Source organism: Jatropha curcas, chromosome 9 (genome assembly GCF_041381405.1).
Source record: "Jatropha curcas cultivar XTBG-Jc1 chromosome 9, XTBG_Jcur_1.0, whole genome shotgun sequence".
Taxonomy (NCBI): Eukaryota; Viridiplantae; Streptophyta; class Magnoliopsida; order Malpighiales; family Euphorbiaceae; genus Jatropha; species Jatropha curcas.
This window is the reverse complement of record NC_143159.1, coordinates 26,170,505-26,194,366: the sequence shown is the minus strand read 5'-3', so window position 1 is coordinate 26,194,366 and position 23,862 is coordinate 26,170,505. Positions and strand designations below refer to the sequence as shown.

Here is a 23,862-nt window from a genome sequence, read left to right as displayed (position 1 = left end):
TTCCAACAAGTTGTCTTTCGTACTTTAAATGCATTAACTGAGTATATAGTTTCTTGTTTGCCAATATTTAGAAATTCTCCCACTGAGATCTGAAATGAAAGCTAAAACAATGGTAATTTAGACTATTCACTTTGACTAGCTTCCCTAAGTTACCAAATAAGGAAAAATTCTTTATTTAAATAGAATAGAGGTAGTATTTAAGTACATTTTAGACTTTCTCTTTTGACATCTTTCTCAAAATTTCTATTTAGAGTAAAATTCTTTATATTAGTGCATACTTCTTGGAAACTAAATATAAACTTAATTAATAAAGCATTGCAATTAAGGTTGTTGAAACTGTTTTAAAGTTGTGCCAAAATAAAAAGTGGAATATGGATATAAAGACTTTTTTATAAGTAGCTCGCAACAATTAAAATGTGTAGCCATATTAGAACACCTAGCTAGTATACATACTCTTTTTCGTGCTCATATATATAAATTGAGCACATTTTTACCAAATACTCATAAATGTAGCAGTTACTCATGCTTTGGAAATGTAAAATCATTAATTGCCCAACTCACCTTTTGTCTACAACTATGCTCATTAATTGAGCTGAAATAGCGACAATAACAAGTGTTACTCCTGCAAGCATTAACCAGTCACCTTTTGTCTGCAACTATGCTCATTAATTGAGCTGAAATAACGACAATAACAAGTGTTACTCCTGCAAGCATTAACCAATTACTAGATACAGTCACAAAAACTTATGATATTTTCCTTCCACTTGAAATGAATAAGGTTTTTCTAACTTGAAGACTTGTATATATGGTGGAGGTCCTAAAGTGTCAAGGTGGCAATCAAATACATGTCCAAAAACATCTTAATTAAGAATGACAAGTTGCCTACCGTGATTAAGGTAGACACTGACATTGTAACGGACGCAACAACAACAATAATACATCCTCTTGCAAATATGTTTACCGATTGATGATTAGTATCCATGTTCTAGATTATATGTTCACAATTTCATTGTTAGTGCCCCAGTTTATGCATATGGTTGTCATTAATACATGTTCACAGTTAGTTTCACATTTGTGATTCAGTATTAATATATGTTTAGAGTTCTTTCTCCAAATTTGCACTTAATTACTTTTATGTGCTCACAGTTTTATAAGTAGTGTACCAATTAATGAATGAGAAGTTTTTAACATGTGGATATCTTTGTCCAAAATGAACCCTAAAATAATGTTGTCGTATGAAAATCCTAGCCCACTTAAGTCAGTGTAACATCCCTTCCCGGTCCACCCGTAAACCCGAATGAACCGAACCGAGACGCTACAACTGGTTGACTTTATGGCCTGTCATGCTGATATCATAATGTATATTGAATATAATATCATGCTGATGTTGTTTACATTAATAATGTACTTAATATTTACAAGACATGATACTAGTTTTCAATATGGAATGGGCCCAACTGTGTGCCCTGTACATGCCATGAAAAGGATAGACAAAAGATACACATCCAAATGAATAGCTACCCTGAAGACTGAGTCTTCTACAGATGAACTGCAGCAGTTGTAAGCTGACTCTCTACGGACCAGTCTCAAAACCTGCGAGTTAAACAGGTAACTCGCTGAGCAAATAAAGCTCAGTGGATATCTCAACATAGAAAGAAACAAGTAAGCACATACATATATAGAAATAAGCATGTAAACACATATGGATAATTAAGCATTTAAGCACACATATCATGATACTTTCATTATACCTTGATTATCTTTCTTACTGTTTATAATACTGTATGATTCATGCAATGTTATGTCAAGATATCTGTATGGCTCCATAAGGTTATAGTGAAACCGAAGTGATAAGAAAAACTGTATGAAACTGGATGAAACTGTATGACTTGGCTGCTATGGCCCATATATAATCATATCCACTCAACAGCCTGTAGCCGGAGTATCAAACTGTATGGGGTGCAGATCTGCTATCCTATGTCGCGACATAGCCTTATCTACATGGTTTCTACCTAACCTCAATGGAGCATAATGTTGGTATGTCAATAGTATAACACAACATCATATTAATGGTTTCATAATTTCATAAATCATAATGTTTACTTGATTTCACATCATTTGCATGCTTGCATGTTGTTTTGATACATGTTCTAATGTTGTCTTTTTGTTTTAAAATGATTGGAGGCATACAAGTTGAGCAAAGGAATACAATTGCATAGAAAATGAAGTCCAAAAGAGCATAAAAACACAAGTCGCGAGCGCGCAAATGAAAGTCGCGAGCGCACAAAGCACCAAATGAGAGTCAGAGAGTTTACAGGCACAATTTGTGAGAATGCAAATGAAAGTCACAAGCGCGCAAAGCACCAAATGAGAGTCAGAGAGTTTACAGGCACAATTCGCGAGCGCGCAAATGAAATTCGCGAGCGCGCGACGTGTTTTCCAGCCTGCGCAGTCTGTACTCTTTTGGTCATATCTCTCAATATATAACTCAGATTTGGGTGATTCAAAAACCCATGTAAAGCTAACACATAGAGGAACAAATAACTCTTCTATGACACTTCCTAATTCCATCATTAAATAGGGTCAAAATCAAGGTGAAGTCACTGGTTCTTTTTCCAGCAAAACCTGTTTCAGCATAACTCAATATCTACTTCATTTGTTCAGTTCATCCCATGTTTTCTCACCATTTCCTAGCCTCTCACTCAACATTAAGCAATATATTGTCTCATTATCAACACACCACACAAGTTCTCATGCAAAGAAAATGGTAAATGACAAGAGATATCAAACCTTCACTCCAAAAAGCTTGAGCTCTTCTTTGGCTTCCTTTTTCTACAATCTTTGAACTCACTTCTCCTATACACATCAGAATTCTTATAACTTATCTACAATATAACTCAATTAGAGGTTGAATAACATAAAGCTTCAAGAAATTCTACTTAGTTGGAGAAAATTGAGGTTGCCTTAATGCTTAACTACCATGAAAATGGATGGAGAAAGGAAGGGAAAGGAAGGAGATGAAGAAGATGAAGATAAAGATGAAAATGGGAAAGTGAAATGATTATCACGGGTAGGCCATCAAAATATCAAGGAATTTTTGTGAAACTTACTAAATGGTACCTCAATTGTCAACATGTTACAACTTAATACCCAAGCTTGATCTTTTAGTGCAAGTAAATCCTACCCCTTATACTTTGATCTTTTTCTCTCATTCAAGTAAGTCCACTTATAATCCCATTCTACCCCAACCGGGTTTGGTTCAACCCGACTCAACTCACCTCTATGAAATGACTCGACTCAGTAGGATGTCATAGTCAGTCCGCATCTTAAGAAGTTGTGCACGTTTTAATAATGTGATAGTTTTTGCATTCCAACAAGTTGTCTTTGGTACTTTAAATGCATTAACTGAGTATATAATTTCTTGCTTGCCACTATTTAGAAATTCTCCCACTGAGATCTGAAATGAAAGCTAAAACAAGGGTAATTTAGACTATTCACTTTGACTAGCTTCCCAAAGTTACCAAATAAGGAAAAATTCTCTATTTAAATAGAATAGAGGTAGTATTTAAGTACATTTTAGACTTTCTCTTTTGACATCTTTCTCAAAAATTTCTATTTAGAGTAAAATTCTTTATATTAGTGCATACTTCTTGGAAACTAAATATAAACTTAATTAATAAAGCATTACAAGTAAGGTTGTTGAAACTGTTTTAAAGTTGTGCCAAAATAAAAAGTGGAATATGGATATAAAGACTTTTTTATAAGTAGCTCGCAACAATTAAAATGTGTAGCCATATTAGAACACCTGGCTAGTATACATACTCTTTTTCGTGCTCATATATATAAATTGAGCACGTTTTTACCAAACAGCTCATAAATGTAGCAGTTACTCTTGCTTTGGAAATGTAAAATCATTAATTGCCCAACTCACCTTTTGTCTGCAACTATGCTCATTAATTGAGCTGAAATAGCGACAATAACAAGTGTTACTCCTGCAAGCATTAACCAATCACCTTTTGTCTGCAACTATGCTCATTAATTGAGCTGAAATAACGACAATAACAAGTGTTACTCCTGCAAGCATTAACCAATTACTAGATACAGTCACAAAAACTTATGATATTTTTCTTCCACTTGAAATGAATAAGGTTTTTCTAACTTGAAGACTTGTATCTATGGTGGAGGTCCTAAAGTGTCAAGGTGGCAATCAAACACATGTCCAAAAACATATTAATTAGGAATGACAAGTTGCCTACCGTGATTAAGGTAGACACTGACATTGTAACGAACGCAACAACAGCAATAATACATCCTCTTGCAAATATATTTACCGATTGATGATTAGTCTCCATCTTCTAGATTATATGTTCACAATTTCATTGTTAGTGCCCCAGTTTATGCATGTGGTTGTCATTAATACATGTTCACAGTTAGTTTCACGTTTGTGATTCAGTATTAATATATGTTTAGAGTTCTTTGTCCAAATTTGAGCTTAATTACTTTTATGTGCTCACAGTTTTATAAGTAGTGTACCAATTAATGAATGAGAAGTTTTTAACATGTGGATATCTTTGTTCAAAATGAACCCTAAAATAATGTTGTCGTATAAAAATCCTAACCCAATTAAGTCAGTCTGCATCTTAAGAAGTTGTGCACGTTTTAATAATGTGATAGTTTTTGCATTCCAACAAGTTGTCTTCGGTACTTTAAATGCATTAACTGAGTATATAATTTCTTGTTTGCCACTATTTAGAAATTCTCCCATTTTGATCTGAAATGAAAGCTAAAACAAGGGTAATTTAGACTATTCACTTTGACTAGCTTCCCAAAGTTACCTAATAAGGAAAAATTCTCTATTTAAATAGAATAGTGGTAATATTTAAGTACATTTTAGACTTTCTCTTTTGACATCTTTCTCAAAATTTCTATTTAGAGTAAAATTCTTTATATTAGTGCATACTTCTTGGAAACTAAATATAAACTTAATTAATAAAGCATTACAATTAAGGTTGTTGAAACTGTTTTAAAGTTGTGCCCAAATAAAAAGTGGAATATGGATATAAAGACTTTTTTATAAGTAGCTCACAACAATTAAAATGTGTAGCCATATTAGAACACCTGGCTAGTATACATACTCTTTTTCGTGCTCATATATATAAATTGAGCACATTTTTACCAAACAGCTCATAAATGTAGCAGTTACTCATGCTTTGAAAACGTAAAATCATTAATTGCCTATCTCACCTTTTGTCTGCAAGTATGCTCATTAATTGAGCCGAAATAACGACAATAACAAGTGTTACTCCTGCAAGCATTAACCAATTACTAGATACAGTCACAAAAACTTATGATATTTTTCTTCCACTTGAAATGAATAAGGTTTTTCTAACTTGAAGACTTGTATCTATGGTGGAGGTCCTAAAGTGTCAAGGTGGCAATCAAACACATGTCCAAAAACATATTAATTAGGAATGACAAGTTGCCTACCGTGATTAAGGTAGACACTGACATTGTAACGAACGCAACAACAGCAATAATACATCCTCTTGCAAATATATTTACCGATTGATGATTAGTCTCCATCTTCTAGATTATATGTTCACAATTTCATTGTTAGTGCCCCAGTTTATGCATGTGGTTGTCATTAATACATGTTCACAGTTAGTTTCACGTTTGTGATTCAGTATTAATATATGTTTAGAGTTCTTTGTCCAAATTTGAGCTTAATTACTTTTATGTGCTCACAGTTTTATAAGTAGTGTACCAATTAATGAATGAGAAGTTTTTAACATGTGGATATCTTTGTTCAAAATGAACCCTAAAATAATGTTGTCGTATAAAAATCCTAGCCCAATTAAGTCAGTCTGCATCTTAAGAAGTTGTGCACGTTTTAATAATGTGATAGTTTTTGCATTCCAACAAGTTGTCTTCGGTACTTTAAATGCATTAACTGAGTATATAATTTCTTGTTTGCCACTATTTAGAAATTCTCCCATTTTGATCTGAAATGAAAGCTAAAACAAGGGTAATTTAGACTATTCACTTTGACTAGCTTCCCAAAGTTACCTAATAAGGAAAAATTCTCTATTTAAATAGAATAGTGGTAATATTTAAGTACATTTTAGACTTTCTCTTTTGACATCTTTCTCAAAATTTCTATTTAGAGTAAAATTCTTTATATTAGTGCATACTTCTTGGAAACTAAATATAAACTTAATTAATAAAGCATTACAATTAAGGTTGTTGAAACTGTTTTAAAGTTGTGCCCAAATAAAAAGTGGAATATGGATATAAAGACTTTTTTATAAGTAGCTCACAACAATTAAAATGTGTAGCCATATTAGAACACCTGGCTAGTATACATACTCTTTTTCGTGCTCATATATATAAATTGAGCACATTTTTACCAAACAGCTCATAAATGTAGCAGTTACTCATGCTTTGAAAACGTAAAATCATTAATTGTCTATCTCACCTTTTGTCTGCAAGTATGCTCATTAATTGAGCCGAAATAACGACAATAACAAGTGTTACTCCTGCAAGCATTAACCAATTAATAGATACAGTCACAAAAACTTATGATATTTTCCTTCCACTTGAAATGAATAAGATTTTTCTAACTTTAAGACTTGTATACATTGTGGAGGTCCTAAAGTGTCAAGGTGGCATTCAAACACATGTCCAAAAACATCTTAATTAGGAATGACAAGTTGCCTACCGTGATTGAGGTAGACACTGACATTGTAAAGGACGCAACAACAGCAATAATACATCCTCTTGCAAATATGTTTACCGATTAATGATTAGTATCCATGTTCTAGATTATATGTTCACAATTTCATTGTTAGTGTCCCAGTTATTGAGTTTATGCATGTGATTGTAATTAATTCATGTTCACAGTTAGTTTCACATTTGTTGTTCAGTATTAATATATGTTCACAGTTCTTTCTCCAAATTTGCACTTAATTACTTTTATTTGCTTACAGTTTTACGAGTAGTGTACCAATTAATGAATGAGAAGTTTTTAACATATGGATATCTTTGTTCAAAATGAGCCCTCAAATAATGTTGAAGTATGAAAGTCCTCGCCCACTTAAATCAGTCCGTATCTTAAGAAGTTGTGCACGTTTTAATAGTGTGATAGTTTTTGCATTCCAACAAGTTGTCTTTGGTACTTTAAATGCATTAACTGAGTATATAATTTCTTGTTTGCCACTATCTAGAAATTCTCCCACTGAGATCTGAAATGAAAGCTAAAACAAGAATAATTTAGACTATTCACTTTGACTAGCTTCCCAAAATTACCAAATAACGAAAAATTCTCTATTTAAATAGAACAGATGTAGTATTTAAGTACATTTTAGACTTTCTCTTTTGACATCTTTCTCAAAATTTCTATTTAAAGTAAAATTCTTTATATAAAACAAACACCCTAAATAAAAATTTTTCCAAAGTAATAAAACGGAGGGAGTAATTGTCATCTATAAATATGGCACCTGTTTACAATGGAAGGTTAGCCTTAATGGTTGGCCAATATATGGGACCATTTCTTGTAACATAGGGGACACGAACACATGAGTGTGTCCTAATTAATTATTAGCACCAAACCCAAGTGGGTTTCCTGAAATGATGTCAATTGATATTGTATAAATGGAGTACAACAACTCACTACAAGAAATTCTACGTTTACTGAAAGTGATTGCCAGCATATATTGTTATTTTATTTTATTTTATATATATTGTTATTGTTGTTTTTCAAATTTTAAATTACAAAAGGATAATAATATTGGCTACCTGAATTTTAATACATTTACTTATATTCTTAAAGTTACCGAATTTTTAGTTTTTGTTAACAGTAAATAATTTGTTATTATTAATTTTAAATAATACTAAGAAAAACCTAATATTGAAGGGCAACTAAACTCAAATCATTAGGCTTAACTACAAAAAACCAACCTAACCTAAGAATGTTAGGTGAAAAAATTTGGAACAACCTCAACACAAACAAAATATATAAAAATACATAAATTCCTCAAAAAAAAAAAAAAAAAAAAAAAAGAATACATAAAAATACATAAATTTCTCGACAAAAACTAATACAGCCAATAAGTATAGATATGTAAAATCTCATTATCGGAAAATCCTAAATTTCATCAAAGACGTTATTGAAAATCTCATTATTTCCCACATTTCGACATTTATATATAGTATATATACGTAAAATATTAATTTAATATATGGTTAGTACAACTTTTATAAGAATAATCTTTACATTTTTAACTATCCAATAAGTGATTAATTTATCTAATTTTACAAGTTGTAGAGTTTAATAAGATAGTTTTATAAATCAGAGTGTCTAACAGGTATAAATTTATAAATTAAATTATTTATAAATCAAAATAAAAATTGAGATGCAGTAAAATTTTTTTAATTAAAGTACATAAATAAATTTATGCATTTGACTTTTATGGGTTGCAATACTCCCTCCGTTTCTAAATATTTGTCACAAATGATAAATTTTTATTTTCATTTTTACCCGTTGCATATGAGTAATAGTGATTGCTTCAATTCCTTTTATAATTTATTATAACTTAAATAAATCAACAGTGGTATAATCAACATTATAACTTAAACAAAATAATTATTTTCTTAAACAATATGAAATATCTAAATGTGACAATTATTGAAGTACGGAAGGAGCAGGATGGAATGTGAATTGCCTTTTTGGTTTTGTTTAATGTTAATAATAAAGTCAACAATTTTTCTCCTTTCCTTGAATGACTGGCCAAGTTTACTGTGCTTACATCACTGCTATGGATGTTAATAATGAAATCAACAACTTTCGTCCATCTATCTTACATTTATTATGGAAAAACGTAGCTAACCTTTTCTCCTTTCCTTGAATGACTGGCCAAGGTTTATTGTGCTGTGAAGGGATAACAAGTATATCTTCTACAAGTTTTTCTATCACAATACTGCTTCTCCTATTAACATTAGGTACTCTATTAATGTTCTCTATATCTAAATGTTCACATAAAGGTTTATTGTGCTTTGCATCACTACCATAAAGAGACATCTCAAAACATCTCAAACACATCATTATCGTTTTTCAACAATTGAAGACCATTTTTTCTCCACAGTTAATATCTAAGAATATCTCTTTGATTGATTATTTGAAACTTCGATCTACTTGACTAGATTGTCGCAGATCATAAATTGTCTAATTGTCCAGCCTCTAGTAATATCCACACGAGCAGATAATAAAAAAATTCTAAAACTATTTTAGAGAATTGAGAATATTATGATACCGACTATCTTACACTCTATATTTTAATTTGGAAGCTATCAATCAGTTTTATATTGTTTCTTAGACCTTATATATGAAAGCTATAGGTCATAAATAAATAAATTTATTTATTTATTTAAATCTTTTAAATAAATATATTATAACTAAAATATATATATGTGTGCATATTTATTTGTTTAAACAATTTTAAAAACTCAATTATAATACATATAGTACTAGGATTTTCAATTTAACTAATTTTATTTATTTATTTAAATAAATAAATTATAATTAAAATATTAGGTTTATATATATAATCTAAAATTTATCTCAATGAATTTTAGATATAAAGTAACTAAGTAAATACTATAAACATCGTTTTGTCAAAATCCTGCTTTCTTTGACCATATAAAACAAAAAAAATATTAAATCTTATTAGATACAATATTACTATTACCCTTCCATATATGAATATATGTTTTAACTCCCCTCCAACATAAAAGTTTTTGACTTTCCCAATAAAGTGCTCTTCCTAGAGGATCAAACTTATATTCTCACCCTTACGAAAATTCAGGTCACTAACTACCTAACCAACATCTTGTTGGTTGTCAACACAATTTTTTGAATCTCGTGTGAGTTGTTAGAGCATGCAATTGATATAATTATTTTTAACTCTGAGAGTTTTTTCTTGGCAAAACACTTATTTAATTGAGCCTCTAAATTTATCAAGTTTTATCCATTAAATTTCTATAAGCTTCAATTTTTATTTTTGTTATGATTAAGTTTTATTTAATTAACTAAAAGCAAATGGAAATTAAAGTCATTAACAGTAAAAAATAGATCCAACAATGTTGTGATATCGAAAAATCTCAATTATTATGAAACTAAATAAATGTAAATAAAAACTAAGAATGAAGAAAATTTGTTGCTGTTTATTCTTTGTATTCTGAGTTAACTATTGGGTGTAAATTCAGGTTTTTACTTAACTTTCTAGGGATAGCGATTTTACCCGAACAGTATCCAATCTAATCTGATCCAATTTTATTCATATTGGATTCGAATTTAAGAACTCGAATATCCGCTATCCATTTAATTAATATTTCAAAAATATATAAAATAATTATTTTTTTAAAATAATTATATATATACATATTTTTATTATAATTAATGCTATAATTATATTTAGTGTTTATATTATATTTTTTATTAAGTCAAAATTATAATTTTATAATTTTTATTTTTAAAAAATAAAATTTTTTAATGCTAAATGGGAATTTAAACGGATTCAGTTATTTAATCAAGTAATTATAATCGGGTTCAGGTACTAAAAGTGAATTTTTAAACGGTTTTGGGACAAGTTTAAATATCTAATTTATAATTGGATTCGGGTTCAGATAACGCATTTTAAGCGGGTACCAGATCTATTACCATCCCTAAACCTGACTTTATTTTCTATTAATGATTTATAAAAATTTTTGCTTTTGCTGATAAATAATAAATAAACATGACAATGTAAAATTCTTCATTTCCAAGCCACTCAAGGTGGATGTTTCTCACATAACTCGCCTATAAACATGAGACACTGTTTATGATTGAAAGTTTGCCTAATACTCAGCCTATAAATAGGCAGCCTTGTGATAGCACGGGAGACACGAGCATATGTGAGTGAGATACATATAAATTGCAAGACTATACTTTGTTGCAGCTTTTTACTTTTTTTATTTTTCGTTATAGCCATGAGGTTTAATCACCTCAAGTTTTTGGCTTTTCCAGTAAAATACGCTTTTTAAAAATTGAATTTATATTCTCACCTTTGCAAAAATTGAGATCGTCAACCATCTCAATCGACACTTTGTTGGTAAGCTTTTTATTTTATTACACTTTCCGGCGAAAATAGATTTCTTTTTACTTATTTCACAGTTGTAAATAAGTAGCTAGCTCTATTTGGTAGAAATAAGTTTAGAATATGTAATTTATTTATAAATGAACTTTATTTAGAATTTATTTGATGTTTAGAATAAATTTAAAATTGAAATTTTATTTATTTTTATTTTTTAAAATACTCTTGATATAATGATTTTAGAATGTTAAGAGAATGGATAGTAATCAAGAAGTGTTGGAGGTTTGATTTTGTGAAATTCATTTTGAAATTTCACATATTTTAATAGAATTTAGCTTTATTATATTAAAATCTACCTAACTGAATTCATAGAATTTAAATCTTCATTTTTTTCATACAAATCACAAAAATTTAAACTTATAAATGAATTTCAGAAATATTTCATAAATAAAATTTCATTTATTTATATATAGTTAAAAAATTTTAACATACATTAATTTAATCTGTATCTTCTTTGTTGTTTTACTTTTCAGTAACATCTCAACGAGCACCACTGGCCATTTCAAAACTGTAATGAGCTTCTCGTCCCAAGCTATTCTACTGCCAATTATAATCATATTTATTTATTACTTGATAAAATCCCATAAACCACCTTCTGAAGACAGAAAAGCCAAACAACAATTACCTCCTGGTCCGAAACCATGGCCTGTCATTGGCTGCCTACCTGCAATGCTAACTAACAAGCCTACTTTTCGATGGATAAACAATCTCATGAAACAAATGGACACTGAAATTGCATGTGTCCGAATTGGGAATGTTCATGTAATACCCGTCAGTTGCCCCAAAATTAGCTGTGAGTTCCTGAAAGCTCAAGATTCTAATTTTGCCACCCGACCCATAACCATGTCTACCCGTGTTACTTCAAAGGGGTACTTAACAACAGTTCTTACACCTTACGGAGACCAATGGAAGAAAATGAAGAGAATTTTAGTGACCCAAATGCTTTCTCCGGCGAAACAACTGTGGTTTTCTGGGAAAAGAGTAGAAGGAGCTGATCACCTTGTCCGTTACGTGTACAAGCAATGCAGTGAAGGTGGTTTAGTGGATGTGAGGATTGCTGCAAGACACTATTGTGGAAATGTAATTAGGAAAATGGTGTTTAATAAGAGGTTTTTTGGAAAGGGAAAGAAGAATGGCGGACCTGGTTTTGAAGAAGCAGAGCATGTTGATGCTCTTTTTAGAATTCTTGATTATTCATTTTCATTTTGTTTGTCTGATTACTTGCCATGTTTGGAAGGCTTTGACTTGGGTGGTCATGAGAAGATTATTAAAGAGGCTAATGGGATTATAGGAAAATATCATGATCCTATAATTGAAGACAGAGTTCAACAATGGAAGGATGGAACTAAGAAGGAAGAAGAGGACTTGCTTGATGTCCTTATTACTCTAAAAGATGATAATGGCAATCCTTTGCTATCTACAGATGAGATTAAAGCTCAAATTACAGTAATTCTCACTTTTCTCTCCTTCTTCTACTTAGTAAAATGATTTATTTTATTTTAATTGGCTGGAAGAATCCGAAGCCCACTGCTCCACTAATCTAAATTCCTGTCGGACAGGCCCATAAAGGAGACAAAGCGCTCATTTCCAAATGTTTAAAAGGACTACATACTCAAGAATCAAATTCGAAACCTCTAATTAAGGGATAATGAATCCCTACTATCTCATTTCACTTTCGGGGGTGATTTGACTTATTTATTGATATTTGATCAATATTTAATTGACTTTAATTGATTTATTCCCCCATTCCATTTTGTTTGCATGGTTTGACAAAACATGCATATCAAAAGTTTAGTCAACAAAAATTATTTTGCTTTTTTTTTTATTCCTTAACTCATAAGATATTAATCAAAATCATTCATTTAGTGAATAATTATAAAAGTTATTATGAAAAAAGTAATTATTTAAATATCTACATTTAAAAATCTCGTAAACATCTTAGGACATCTAATAAAGGAATAAAAACAAATAAAATGGGATAAAATGAGTAATATATATAGGTGCCTCCATACAATAAGTGTATATCAATCTGATCCAAAATTACCAAATTTTATGTTTTTTCTTGTTTTAACATACCAAGTAACATTAACTGTTCTCTTTCTTATTAATTAAATAGTTGGTTGAATTCCAAAATTAACCTACTTTTCTCACATGCTTAAATTTTCACTAATAGTAATTGCATGTTGAATTTTATAACATCTTATCAATTTTCACTACTGGCTGCCATAAAGTTAATTACAAAGGCATTTGCTGATGTTTGCGCAGGAAATAATGTCAGCAACAGTGGATAATCCATCAAATGCGGTTGAATGGGCAATTGCGGAGATGATAAACCAACCAAAGATATTCGAAAAGGCAGCAGAAGAGTTGGATAAAGTGGTTGGAAAGGAGAGACTAGTCCAAGAATCCGACCTTTCACAACTTAATTACATCACAGCTTGTGCAAGAGAAGCCTTTCGCCTCCACCCTGTTTCGCCATTCAATATTCCTCATGTCTCCATTACCGATACAACAGTTGCAAATTACTTTATTCCGAAAGGCAGTCACGTTCTATTAAGCCGAGTGGGTCTCGGCCGGAACCCTAAGGTTTGGGATGAACCACACAAGTTCAAACCAGAACGCCACATCAAGAATGATGGGTCTGGAGTGACACTTACTGAGCCTGATTTGCGTTTCATTTCATTTAGCACGGGAAGACGCGGGTGTGCAGGGGTGACAATGGGGACTTCAATTACTTTGATGCTATTTGCAAGACTTCTTCAAGGGTTTACTTGGAATGTCCCTCGTAACGAGACAAGTATTGACCTTAAAGAGTCTGAGAGTGATCTAACACTTGCTAAGCCATTGGTTTTACTCGCAAAACCACGTTTGCCTGCGTTTGTATACGATCAAATCATGCATGATAACTAAGAAATGACAAATATGGATTTGAGCCTTTAAACTTCTATTTCATAATAAGCCATGCACTTTTTGATCATTAAGTTAATAAGTTATTAGTCTGATCAGACTATATAATTTGTATTTTTCAGGTTTTTTTATCTTTGAGTAGCTTTATCCATATGTTTAGATTTGTAAACTTCATATTTTACTATTAAGCAGCAAATAGAAAATCCCTTAAATGCATAAAAAGCTTGACCTATCATGGTCATCTATTGACTTGAAATTGTATAGTTTTATCTCTAGTTTTATTCATGCGACTAAATGGCCGAAAAAATGATTTGGAATACACAGCAAGAATAGTTTATCTTCTTATTTTTCGGATCAACGAAGGCATAAGCATAATAGGATAAAATAACTTCAAGTAGTTTGTGGTAATCATTAATCTGAACCTTGATGTCTATCTCTCCTGATATCTCCCATCTGTAAAAGTTTCCAATGACAAACTTTTGCTTTCCGGCAACTTCAAAGGTTTATTTGGTAACCATGGAATATTTTCTTACCCTCCTTGTAGGACGAGTAAACATCAAATACATCATTAGACAGTGTGCTAATGATAGCATGTCACATACTTTGTTGGCATGAGTTCAAAGCTCCTGGAGTTTTGGATCAACAAAGACAGGGGGCTTAGGGTTAGTGAGGGCAGCAGCAACGCCATGCATATGCAGGGCACTGGCATTTTCAGGTGCTGGAGGAGCAATGGGCACGGAGTTGTTGACGGCAGAAGAGGAAGTCATAATCCTTTTAGATTGTAGAAAGAATCCTAACCTGAAACATGTGAGAAGACTGTCTTAAAAGGATTATTTCACAATCATAGCAAAGAGATAAAAAGCAATGCGAAAACCTTTCCAAGATTTAACAGGTTCTTCTCAATCGAATTTTTTTCAGATAGAACTAGCGATTTATTAATATTACCCACCAAAAGATATCAGAAGATATTGGCAATAATGAAAAAACTGTTCCATAAAACCTCACCAATGTTCACAATTAAATAGAAAATCAAGCCAAAAAATAATAAAACATAGCTTGAATCAGGGCTCACGAGGGGGGGCAAATCCACTTAGTTAAAAGTCCAACCTTGGTGCGCGTGGGCCCAACCCCTTACTACACTTTTTACTAGCCCAATATCAAACACCTGTTCATAAACTTCTTTAAAGGCTCCTACATAAATTATGTAGGATTGTTTGAAATACACTTCAACACGATTCAAGACAGAAATATTAAATTTATATGAATTTTTTTTTTTTTTTTAGGATGGGAAATTTCAGACAATTTTCTGCACCAGGTTGAAATTTCTGCAGTAGTGTACACATCTGACACCTCTAATGGTAATCCCATATTAGCAAATAATGGAGGAGCTGAGAAACATATAAATGAGAAGGACTTAAGGTTTTGAATTGAAATGTGGTGTTTATAAAGAAAATTCTATAAATTTACTGCCTTAATTAAGATTTTGGGTCGAGTATATATGAAGACTCTGATATGTTATAAGAGATGAAATTTCACATTAATTACTAGGAAGTTTTGAAACATGTGGGAGTTAAATTATCTGAAGTTTAATGTTTTAAAACTCTTGCAGTGGAGACCATATATGATGTTGTACAATAAAAATTCAAAAGTTAATTACTATTTAATGCAGCAAAAAAAATATTAAATTTTCACTTATGTGAGGAGTGAGAGATTTCGAGTCCGAGTCTTCTCGACCGTTAATTTGATGAGCTAAGGGGAGAGTTATCCCTATTGTATAACCCACAATGTCATTTCGACCTATTGGATCTCCAATGAATTAAAAAAAATATTAAATTGTCATAAATAAAATATATAAGCAGATTAATTGAAAACGTGGAAGTAATGTTTATGTATAATATGAACATGAATGTTCAATAAGTGACAATAACAAAAAGAATTAACTAGAAACTTGGATTTGTTTTTCGTTAATTAATTCTTAAGTTGTCACATTACCTGCAACTTGATTAAATATTTTATTAGTTAGCATGTAACATGTAATTATCTTAAATAATAGTAATATGTTATCATGTGATGAATTATTAATTTATGGTTTCAATTCTCTATTACTTAATTTTTATTGTAAAAAATTATAAACTCTTAAATTATACTGGCAATCTTGATTTCATATTTTACTTTTATTTATTTATTTATTTGTTTATTTTGGTTAACTAAGTCTAACTAAAATTTGAATTCCCAATTTCGTAATTCTGAAAATAATTTCTATCTTAAAGGTATAATTGGCAGAGAGTTTTACAAGCTTTGCCACCTAGAATATTCAAAAATAATATTCCTTTCATCTCATAACACACTGTAATTTTTTTTTAAGTGATTGGTCAAAAATTACAACTGCAATTTTCCATAAAAAATGACTTTTAGATGACCGGTTCTAGCATATAACTAAGCACATGGAAATGTGCATGTAATTATGCCAATAATACTAATGGAGATCTGCCATGGCTTCGCAGCCATTGGCTTTTCCACAACTCCATGCAGCTTCTCATTCATTACTATTCTGATGGGAACGATAACCTTACTACTAATTTACTCGATACAATCCCATGAACGATAACGTTCATGTAATACCGGTCACTTGCCCCAAAATTAGCTGTGAGATATTGAAAGCTCAAGATGCTAATTTTGATACCCGACCCATTAGCATGTCCAACCGTTTTACTTCAAAAGGCTACTTAACAATAGCTCTTACAACCTTTGGAGACCAATGGAAGAAGATGAGGACAGTTTTAGTAACTGAAATGCTTTCAACAGCGAAACAGCAGCGGTTTTACGGGACAAGAGTAGAAGAAGCCAATCACCTCGTCCGTTTTGTGTATAATCAGTGTAACGAAGGTGGTTTAGTGGGTGTGAAAGTCGCTGCCCAAAACTACTGTGGAAATGTAATTAGGAAAATGATGTTTAATAAGAGATTTTTTGGAAAGGGAAAGAAGAATGGTGGACCTGGTTTTGATGAAGAAGAGCATATTGATGCTATTTTTAGAGTTCTTCATCATTTATATGCATTTTGTTTGTCTGATTATTTACCATGCTTGGTGGGTTTTGATTTGCATGGTCACGAGAAGATCATTAAAGAGGCTAATGGGATCATAGGAAAATATCATGATCCTATAATTGATGACAGAGTACAACAGTGGAAGGATGGAACTAAGAAGGAAGAAGAGGACTTGTTTGATGTTCTAATTACTTTAAAAGATGATAATGGCAATCCTTTGCTATCGACAGACGAGATTAAAGCTCAAATTACGGTAATTGTCGCTCTTCTCTTATTAATTTTCTTTTCTTCTTTTCTATCAACCCCAAAGATTGATTTAGTTAATTAGAAAGGCATGTGATGATGTTTGCAGGAAATAATGTTATCAACAGTGGATAACCCATCAAATGCGGTTCAATGGGCAATTGCGGAGATGATAAACCAACCGAAGATACTTGAAAAGGCAGTAGAAGAATTGGATCAAGTTGTCGGAAAGGAGGACTAGTCCAAGAATCCGATCTTTCACAGCTTAATTACATCACTGCATGTGCAAGAGAAGCCTTTCGCCTCCACACCGTCGTGCCATTCAATATTCCTCATGTCTCCATGACTGATACAACAGTAGCAAACTCCTTTACTCCAAAAGGCAGTCATGCTCTACTAAGCAGAGTGGGTCTTGGCCGGAACCCTAAAATTTGGGATGATTCGCACAAGTTCAAACCAGAACGCCATATCAAGAACGATGGGTCTCAAGTGACAGTTATTGAGCCATACTTGAATTTCATTCATTTAGCACAGGAAGACGGGGGTGTCCAGGGCTGACAATATCCTGTTTCAAATGACATGGCAGATTCAAATGAAGCTGAGGTTGATGCAATACTGTTGAATTACTATCCTTGTCAGCTTATCAATATTATCTTGTTTGTATTGAATCTGACTCAAAATCTGTTGTTTGTTGGGTGTTAAACAAAAAGGAAAGGCCATGGAAATAGTGGTAATTATTTAATAAGTTGGGATTTCTTGGTAGAATCTGTTCCAAAGATTGTTTTTCGTCATATGTGGTTAGGGATAGAAATAATTTTGCTGATTGATAAGCAAAGAAAAGAGTTGATACATCTATGCCTTTTTGTTGCGTCGATTTAATTGATTTATGCTTTGATTATTTTATGTTTTGTTAAATGAGACCTTCTTAACTCAAGAGGAGTTCTATTAGGCACTCTTTATTAGGGTAAGCAAACTTTGAAAAAAAAAAAACCGAAAACCGAACAGAATCAGATTATTTCTATTTTTGGTTCGGTTATTCAGTTTTCAATTTCAGCTTTGATTTGGAATCTTTCATAATTTCGATTTTCGATTTTTAGATCGGTTATTTCTAAATATTTATTTTTTGAATAAAATTGAACCATTTTACCAAACCAATGTCTACCGAACCAAACGTACCAATTTAGGTGGGTTTCAAAGGAAATCTATTTTTGGTTTTCGATTTTTGCAGTTCGTTTACACGCTCCTACTCTTTATCCAGATTGTATGGAAGTATTTGTAATTATTTTTGTTCAGGTTTTTTACTTAACAATGCCAATATTAGGATATGGTGCATTGTGGAAGCCTGATGGCTTGGGTGTAACTCTTGGTACTATTAAGTTTTTCCTGAACAACATTAATATCAATAAAAATAATTAAATTTGCTGATAAAAAAAATTCTATTTCATAATAACAGACTATATAATTTTTATTTTGCAGGTTTTCATAGAATAATGAATAAAAAGTTGCTACCTTTGAGCAGCTTTTAACCATGTTTAGATTTGTAAACTTCAAATTTTAAGATCAAGCAACAAATAGAAAATCCCTTAAATGCATAAACTGCTTGACCTATCATGTTCATATTATTGACTTGAAATTGTATGATTTTATCTCTAATTTTATTCATTGGAGATTAAATGGTTGGAATAATAGTATTAACTATTTAGTAAGGATGACCCTTCTCTTTATTACTCTCTTCGTTCTAAAAAGATAGTTTATATTTTCTTTTAAATTTGAAATACTGTCTAATTTTCTTTTTTGCATTATAACTAATTCTTAAATTGTCTTTTATATCCTTATTAAATTTTATCTTACTTTAAATAACCCTCTTTAATTTTTACTTATTATTCCAATACAATAATTGCTAATGTGTTATTTAAGATGGGAATAATAGGAAACTTATATAAATAAAATTATTCTTTAAGTATAATAATTCCTATTTCTTAATCTATATGAAAATAGAAAGTGAGTTATCCTTTTAGGACGAAAGGAGTATTTTTTTTTTTTTTTTTTTTGGTAGAATCCTTCCTCTTTATTAATTACTCCACAACTAAATTTCTAATAGAAAGGGTGTTAGTTGTTATTTTCTGAGCAAGGAAAATATTAACCATAATATAAATATAAATACTTACTAAACGAGTTAGGATTACCTGATTTTTTAATAGGGTAAAATCCGGATCAATACACTCAGTTTTAATCAAATAAACAGTATTATCATAAACTTAGTTTTAGAACAGGATTTTAAATAAAATATTAAATTTATATATATATATATATATATATGTATATATATATATATATATATATTTACGATGAAAAATTTGAGACAGTTTTCGAAAACGAATTGAAATTTCACCTCCGGTGGTAATCCCATATTAGCAAAGAATAGGGGAGTCGAAAAGCATATAAGTGAGAAGGATTTAAGGTTTTGAACTGAAATGTGGTGTCTGTGAAGAAAATCTTATAAACTTATTGCCTTAAGATTTTTGGTCGAGAATGAAGAGACTGGTCAATTATATTTGAGGGGAGATAAAATATTTTTCATTAGTTACTTGGAAATTTTGAAACATGTGGAAGTTATGTTAATCAATTGCAAAGTTATTAGTTGCTGCTATTAAAACTCCTATTTGTCAAAAGGTATTATCTAAAGCTATTAATTATGAAAACAAATAAATCTGTCAAAAAAGTAAAAATATTACTATTATCGATCTATATTTGCCTCACCTCTTCTAACTTGGCTTTCTCTTTGTTTTTACTTTTATGTGACTTTGTGTTGGAGATTGTAAAGGCACAAGCTAAAAACATTAATTTTTTTTGTAATCCATGTCTATATAAAAGTTGAAACAACACGAAAGTTTAATACTTTTTCTTTTGTTCATCATTATTTTTTAGAAATTTATGAATATTTTTTTATTTTTCTGTGTCTTGATTTGACCGTTTAAGTATTTTGATTAATATTTTACTATATACTATCTATATTAAATTATTTAAATTTAATTTTAGGATTTTAGACTTTTTCTTTTATTCGGCAATATTTTTTAGAAATTTTTGAATTTTTTTTTATTTTTCTGTGTCGTGATTTGACCGTTTAAGTATTTTGATTAATATTTTACTATGTACTGTCTATATTAAATTATTTAAATTAAATTTTATCTATATCTAATTAATCTATATATGTCATTCAAGTGTGACCTACTTGATCTTCTCACGTCTAATCGAAGATGTGGGAGTGAGAGGTTTCAAATTCAAGTCTTCTCCACCACAAAGTTCTCCCTATTCGCTGAGTTTAAATTATTAGCTATTAACTGTTGTACTAGTTATTAACTATTAGCTTTTAGATGATAATTATATATATAACGGTTTAAATTAGAAATGTTCGATAAAAATAGCTGTTGTTATTCAATTAGTTGTCTAACTTAAAATGAAAAAGAAAATTAATTATTTGTTAACTTGAGAAAAAAATAATGGCTATGATTGTCAAAAAAAATTTAATTAAAAGTTAAATGGTAAACGTTAAAAGCTAAACGTTAGAGTTTTTAACGTTTCATAAAAAATCTCATCAACTTCTAAAAGTTATGTTATCGAACATTACATAATCAATGTCGAAGCAAGAAATATCTTTCAATGGTATCATTTATTTATTTTGAATTTTAGTGGAATTAGATTAAAAACTCCAAAATTTTTTGCTCAATATATATATATATATATATATATATATATATATATATGCATTGGATCAATTGGCCCACTCCACTCAATTTTTAAAAAATATTTATAAAATAGGGTTAAATTGATAAAAAAATTTATATATATATATATATATATATATATATATATATATATATATAAATTTTTTTATCAATTTAACCCTATTTTATAAATATTTTTTAAAAATTGAGTGGAGTGGGCCAATTGATCCAATGCATATATTGCGGTTCCGCCTGGCTATAATTAATAAAAATAGAGTTTTAGCTTAATTATGCGAAAAGCTATCTTAAAAGCTGTTGTCAAATAAAATTTAAAAATATAATCGTTTTAATAAAGAATTATTTTTCAGTGATTTGTTACGTGGATGAATCCGGGTCTAGATAAGGTAAAATCAAAAAGTTTCAAAAAAAATATTTGATCCGTAACATTTTGTTTACTTGTTTGGACGTGTCTTTTCCGTGTCCATATACATTTACTTATATGGCATTAGCGAACTTCAGTATCTTTTCCGTGTCCATGCAATGTTTTTTTTTCCAAGTGATTGGTCAAAAGTTACAACTACAATTTTTTTACGATTTAGACGACCGGTTCTAGTATATAACTAGCACATGGAAATGTGCATGTGGTTTAGCCAATGGAGAACTGCTATGGCTTTGCAGCCGTTGGCTTTTCCACAACTCCATTCAGCTTCTCATTCATTACTATTCTGATGGGAACGATGACCTTACTACTGATTTACTTCATAAAATCCAATAAACCACCATCTCAAGATGAAAAATCCATATTGCGACAATAATAACCTCCTGGTCCAAAACCATGGCCAATTATCGGTTGCCTACCTGCGATGTACAAAAACGAATCTGCTTTTAGATGGATACACAATCTCATGAAACAAATGAATACTGAAATTCCATGTATCCGTCTTGGGAACGTTCATGTAATACCAGTCACTTGCCCCAAAATTAGCTGTGAAATCTTGAAAGCTCAAGATGCTAATTTTGCAACCCGACCCATAAGCATGTCTACTCGTTTTACTTCAAAAGGCTACTTAACAACAACTCTTGCACCTTTTGGAGACCAATGGAAGAAAATGAGGGGAGTTTTAGTGACCCAATTGCTTTCTCCGACGAAACAGCGGCGGTTTTACGGGACAAGAGTAGAAGAAGCAAATCACCTAGTCCGTTATGCGTATAATCAGTGTAATGAAGGTGGTTTGGTGGATGTGAGAGTTGCTGCCCAACACTATTGTGGAAATGTAATTAGGAAAATGATGTTTAATAAGAGGTTTTTTGGAAAGGGAAGGAAGAATGTTGGACCTGGTTTTGAAGAAGAAGAGCATATCGATGCTATTTTTAGAGTTCTTCATCATTTATATGCATTTTGTTTGTCTGATTATTTACCATGCTTGGCGGGTTTTGATTTGGATGGTCATGAGAAGATTATTAAAGAGTCTAATGGGATTATAGGAAAATATCATGATCCTATAATTGAAGACAGAGTTCAACAATGGAAGGATGGAACTAAGAAGGAAGAAGAGGACTTGCTTGATATTCTAAAATACTTTAAAAGATGATAATGGCAATCCTTTGCTATCAACAGAAGAGATTAAAGCTCAAATTACGGTAATCTGATTAATTTTCTTTTCTTCTTTTCTATCAACCCCAAAGATTGGTTTAATTAATTAATGCGATGATGTTTGCAGGAAATAATGTTAGCAACAGTAGATAACCCATCAAATGCGGTTGAATGGGCAATTGCGGAGATGATAAACCAACCGAAGATACTTGAAAAGACAGTAGAAGAATTGGATAGAGTTGTCGGAAAGGAGAGACTAGTCCAAGAATCCGATCTTTCACAGCTTAATTACTCACTGCATGCGCAAGAGAAGCCTTTCGCCTCCACCCCGTCGTGCCATTCAATGTTCCTCATGTCTCCATGACTGATACAACAGTAGCAAACTTCTTTATTCCAAAAGGCAGTCATGTTCTACTAAGCAGAGTGGGTCTTGGCTGGAACCCTAAGATTTGGGATGAACCTCACAAGTTCAAACCAGAACGCCATATCAAGAACGATGGGTCTCAACTGACACTTATTGATCCATATTTGAATTTCATTTCATTTAGCACAGGAAGACGGGGGTGTCCAGGGGTGACAATGGGGACTTCGATGGCTTTGATGCTATTTGCCAGACTTCTTCAAGGAGCAAATTAATCAAATCAAATTCAATTATTTATTTAATATTGGGCTTATAATGAGTTGAGCTTATCTTTAACACAAAATGGCTTAAGCCTTTTAGTTAGTTCACCCTTCACATTATATGCCCTTTTACTTAATTGTATTTATCCGATGTGGGATTACCCACATACTCCAACACTCCCCCTCAAGTGGGACTACCAACTTGACAAGCATACAATGGCCCAACACATCGGTCCATCAAGGTACGACCCAACACTGACACTCCCCCTCAAGTGGGACTACCCACTTGACAAGCATACAATGGCCCAACACATGGATCCATTAGGGTACGACCCAACACGGGAACTTCCCTCATACAGGTTCAGATCTCAGGCTCTGATACTATGTTGAGAATCTGGGTCCTAGGAGCAAATTAATCGAATCAAATTCAATTATTTACTTAATATTGAGCTTATAATGAGTTGGGCTTACCTTTAACACAAAATGGCCTAAGCCATTTGGTTGGTTCACCCTTCACATTATATGCCCTTTTACTTAATT

General features: G+C 31.4%; 1 protein-coding gene and 2 pseudogenes across 1 annotated transcript; all 3 read left to right on the top strand.

Annotated features, from left to right (window-relative positions):
• The first annotated feature begins 10,951 nt into the window (after positions 1-10,951).
• On the top strand, positions 10,952-14,349 carry LOC149493916 (phenylalanine N-monooxygenase CYP79D16-like). The gene is made up of 3 exons (XM_089725560.1): positions 10,952-11,144; positions 11,660-12,632; positions 13,452-14,349. The coding sequence occupies exons 2-3, from the start codon at positions 11,700-11,702 to the stop codon at positions 14,094-14,096; spliced, it is 1,578 nt and encodes a 525-aa protein (XP_089581686.1). The 5' UTR covers positions 10,952-11,144; positions 11,660-11,699; the 3' UTR covers positions 14,097-14,349.
• A 2,341-nt stretch (positions 14,350-16,690) lies between these two features.
• LOC105640595 (phenylalanine N-monooxygenase CYP79D16 pseudogene) lies at positions 16,691-17,960 on the top strand (annotated as a pseudogene).
• Positions 17,961-21,931: 3,971 nt separating this feature from the next.
• On the top strand, positions 21,932-23,364 carry LOC105640586 (phenylalanine N-monooxygenase CYP79D16-like; annotated as a pseudogene).
• The last annotated feature ends 498 nt before the right edge of the window (positions 23,365-23,862 follow it).